This window comes from Otolemur garnettii, unplaced genomic scaffold, assembly GCF_000181295.1.
Source record: "Otolemur garnettii isolate 467f Iridium unplaced genomic scaffold, OtoGar3 scaffold00104, whole genome shotgun sequence".
In the NCBI taxonomy this organism is placed as follows: domain Eukaryota; kingdom Metazoa; phylum Chordata; class Mammalia; order Primates; family Galagidae; genus Otolemur; species Otolemur garnettii.
Window position 1 is genome coordinate 729,705 of NW_003852499.1, and position 4,739 is coordinate 734,443.

At 41.4% G+C, this 4,739-nt stretch overlaps 1 protein-coding gene across 2 annotated transcripts in view; it reads left to right on the forward strand.

Moving 5' to 3' along the window:
* The window catches only part of NANOG (Nanog homeobox), a 6,319-nt gene extending 3,026 nt beyond the window's left edge, over positions 1–3,293 (forward strand). The window contains exons 2-4 of one of the 2 annotated variants that reach the window (XM_003796368.1): positions 193–455; positions 2,432–2,518; positions 2,874–3,293. In XM_003796368.1, the coding sequence (XP_003796416.1) occupies positions 193–455; positions 2,432–2,518; positions 2,874–3,293 (770 nt within the window). The remainder of the gene's footprint in view (positions 1–192; positions 456–2,431; positions 2,519–2,873) is intronic. The other variant, XM_003796369.1, reaches the window with a different exon arrangement.
* The last annotated feature ends 1,446 nt before the right edge of the window (positions 3,294–4,739 follow it).

The window sequence follows — 4,739 nt, forward strand, 5'->3', positions numbered from 1 at the left end:
CCTGCCACAATGCTGGCCTATTTTCTGTTATAGTTGTCAACTTTTAGCAGGCCCAGGCCAGGCTCTAACCCACCAACCTAGGTGTATGTGGCTGGCACCATTACCACTGTGCTACAGGCACTACGCCTTAAACATTTTAATATTTGAAAACAAGTTTTAGAGAAAAATATTAACTTCATTTGTTCCCAACAGCCTCTCCTCTTTCTACTTCTATGGATCTGCTGGCTCAGGACAGCCCTGACTCTTCCACTAGTCCCAAAGTAAAACAACCCACTTCCGTAGAGAAGAGTGTAGTGAAGAAGGAAGGTAAGGTCCAGGTCAAGAAACAGAAGACCAGAACCGTGTTCTCTACCACCCAGCTGTGTATACTCAACGATAGATTTCAGAGACAGAAATACCTCAGCCTCCAACAGATGCAAGAACTTTCCAACATCCTGAACCTCAGCTATAAGCAGGTGGGGTTTTGTTTTGTCACTTCAGTATGATAAACAAAATTAGGGCATCATAATAATAAATCGTCTATATTTCACCTCCTGTGAAGTACTTTGACAGTTATCTGTATTAAAAAAGAAAATACACTTAGCTCATCGCCTATAGCTCAGCAGCTAGGGCACCAGCCACATACACTGGAGGAGGCAGGTTCAAACCTAGCCCTGGACCTGCCAAACAACAATGACAACTACAACAACAAAATACAATGCCCGGCTGCCTGTAGTCCCAGCTGCTTGGGAGACTGAGGCAAGAGAATCTTAAGTCCAAGAGTTTGAGGTTGCTGTGAGCTGTGACACCACAACACTCTACCAAGGGCGACAAAGTGAGATTATCTTAAAAAAAAAGAAAAGAAAAGAAAATACATCCTAGATATAGAAAGTAAGTATATGAATGATGAAACTGGAAACTTTTTTTTTTTTTAGACTTTATTTTTATTTATTTATTTTTGCAGTTTTTGGTTGGGGCTGGGTTTGAACCTGCCACCTCTGGCATATGGGACTGGTGCCCTACCCTTTTGAGCCACAGGCGCCACCTGAAACTGGAAATTGTTACAACATAGTCTATCTCGTGCCATTCTTATTAACTGATGGTTTGGGGTTTTTTTTGTAGAGACAGAGTCTCACTTTATCACCCTCTGTGGAGTGCTGTGGCATCACACTGCAACCAGCAACCTCTAACTCCTAGGCTTAGGCGATTCTCTTGCCTCAGCCTCCCGAGCCTCCTGAGTGGCTGAAACTACAGGCGCCCACCACAACGCCTGGCTATTTTTTTGTTGCAGTTTGGCCCAGGCCGGGTTTGAACCCGCCACCCTGAGTATTTGGGGCCAGTGCCCCACCCACTGAACCACGGGCCCCGCCCTGATGGTATTTTTTTGACTAAGGAGCAACTCTTTCCAGCATTAACAAAAAGATAACCTGTAAGCATGGCAAACTGAATTTTTAAGTTTTGTGAATGTATGCTCAGTTGATTAAAATTCATAAATGTGATTCTTATTATATGTTGATTTAGTGTTTTGTAAATGACGTTAAATGTATTTTCAGAGTACTAATTTTTTTTTGAGACAGATTCTCATTTGCTTGTCCCTGGTAGAGTGCAATGGTGTCATAATTCACAGCAACTTCAAACTCTTGGGCTTGAGCAATCCTCTTTCCTCAGCTTCCTGAGTAGCTGGAACTATAGGCACCCGCCAGTAACTAGCCAGGCTTCTTGCTCAGGCTGTTCTCCAACTCCTGAGCTCAAGCAACGCCCCTGCCTCCCAGAGTGCTGGGATTACAGGCGTGAACCACTGCTCCCAGCTACTTTTTTTAAAATCTGTGTGCATTTGCTTACTAACAAGGTCAATCATTGTTATACATTTAAGGCCACTTTCTAGACCAAGTGCAGTGGCTCATGCCTATAATTCTAGCACTCTGGGAGGCTGAACTGGGTGGATTGCTTGGGCTCAGGAGTTCCAGACCAGCCTACAAGGGGAAGACCCCATATCTACTACAAAGAAAAACTAGCTGGGTATTTAAGTGGGTACCTGTAGTCCCAGCTACTTGGGAGCCTAAGGCAAAGGGATCGCTTGAGCCCAAGAGTTTGAGGTTGCTGTGAGCTATGACACCAGGGCACTGTAGCACTCTGGGCGCCAGAGTGAGACTGTCTCCAAAAAAGAAAATAAATAAATACCTATATATACACACACACACACATAGACACATATCTATATACTGGGTAAATGTTGAAATAACAAAGAGAGCAGAGGTAGCAATACTGGTATTAGACAAAGTAGGAGGTCTAGAAATGTTAAAAAAAAAAAAAAAAGACTAAAGATAATCAAATTTTGTCCCTGAGCTTTAGATAGTTGTAGATATTAGGAACAAATGTTAATAATATGCTTTTATTCAAAACACATGGGTGTTACAAGTATTTTATAATTTCCTGTCACTTTTTCTGGCAGGTTAAAACCTGGTTCCAGAACCAGCGAATGAAATCTAAGAGATGGCAGAAAAACAACTGGCTAAAGAACACCAACAGTATGACTCAGGCTCAGGTAATGGGAAACTTAATTGTTCTGCTTTTATTTTTGTTTATTTGAGACAGAGTCTCTCTTTGTCTCCCAGGTTTTGGCATCGCTCTAGCTCACGGTAACCTCAGACTCTTGGGTTCAAGTAATTGTCCTCCCTCAGTCTCCCAAGTAGCTGGGTCTACAGGTACCCACCACAATGCCCGGCTAATTATTTGTATTTTTACCAGAGGCAGGGTCTTAAATCTTGCTTCAGGCTGGAGCACTTTCAATTAATTACCTTTTGGGTTTGTCCATACCTGAAGCATACAACTCTAACCGCAGACAATTCTGATTTTCCTGGGGCCCTTTCAGTCAACCCACCATTCTTTTTCAGAAGGCCTCAGCACCCATGGAATACCCAAGCTTCTACTCTTCCTATCACCAGGCGTGCCTGATGAACACATCCGGAAACCTTCCAGTGTGGAGCAACCAGACCTGGAACAACCCGACCTGGGGTAACCAAACCTGGAGCAGCCAGTCTTGGAGTAACCATTCCTGGAACAGTCAGACCTGGTGCACCCAAGCCTGGAATAGTCAGGCCTGGAACAATCCCTTCTTTAACTGTGGGGAGGAGCCTTTACAGCCCTGCTTGCAGTTCCAGCAAAATTTTCTTGCCAGTGATTTGGAAATTGCCTTGGAAGCTGCTGGAGAAAGCCATAATGTAATCCATCAAACCACTAAGTATTTTAGCTCCCCACAAACCGCGGATTCATTCCTAAATTACTCAATGAATATGCAGCCTGAGGATGTGTGAATTACTCAGTCTTAGTGTGAGTAGTGGCTAAATCCTTTCATGATTTTTCTTTCTTATTTTCTGTCTTTTTTTTTTTTTTGATACAATTTTACTTTGTCACCCTGGCTAGGGTGCCACAGTGTCATAGCTAACAACAACCTCAAACCCTTGGGCTCAAGCAATCCTTTTACCTCAGCCTCCCAAGTAGCTGGGACTACTGGCGCTCACCAGAACGCCTTGGCGAGTTTTTCTATTTTTAGTAGAGATGGTGGTCTCAATTTTGATTTTGCTCAGGTTTTTCTCAAACTCCTAAGCTTAAGCAATCTACCAATACACTTTGGCCTCCAAAAGTGCTAGAATTATAGGCAGGCTTGAGTCCCTGCTCCTGGCTGATTTTTTTTTTTTTTTCTTAGAGAAACTATTCTGCTCTGTTCTGGCTCTCAGTGTGTCTATTGCAAGATTAGAGTCTAATCAGAGTTTTCAATAACCTGGGCTGCTATGGACAACATGATAGAAGATGTCTCTGGTTATAGATAAAGTAGTTATAGTAATTATTTTGGATAGCTTTAGAAAGTAAAAAAATACAAAGATGTGTGAAGGATTATTCCCACTTTCTGGGATTAGGAGGTCTTTTTTTTCTCACAAGTAAATACTTAAAAGGCGAGGGTATTTTTTATTTTTATTTTTCAATTAATTGTAATTGTCTGGTTAGAGTTGAATGCTTCAGGGATGATCAAAAACAAAAGGTAAATTATGTAACCATTAGGTTATACATTTACACATGAAGGGTTAAAACAGTTGTAGCTGAGGAATGTGCCACAATCCCATGCATTGTACCTGTTGGGTGGGAAGCTACTGAATCCTTTCTCCCTCCCTTTTTGAATTTGAGATTTACACTCATGTGGGTCTGTGATTGTTAATCTTGTTTCAAATTGGTATTGAGTACATGAGAGGATTGTTTTTCCATTCTTGTGATACTTAGGAAAATGTTCTCCAAATCCATACACTTTGTTGAAAAAGATGTAAAAATCTCCACAAATCTATTTTTGTGGCTGAATAGTATTCCATGGTATACATGAAGCGCAATTTATTAATCCATGTGTTGAAGGGCACGTGGATTGTTTTATTTCTACATCTTTGCATTGTGAATTGTGTTGCTATAAACATTTGAGTACAAATCTCCTTCCTTAGGTTAAAAAGTCTTTCTTTGGGGTAGATAGCCAGTAGTGGGATTGCAGATTCAAATGATAGGTTTATTTTTCCTTTTTTTCTTTTTTTTTTTGGCAAACATGAAACAAATTTTATTGAGGAAGAGAAAGGTAGGTTTACAGAGTAAGAGCATGATACAGGCTTACAGAGCAAGATACATTTGCCATGGACACCAAATTGGCCTCCACTGGGAAGTGGGCAAAGAGCCTACTTTTACTTTGAGGAATAGAGGGATTTCCTTATTAAAATCCTCAACTG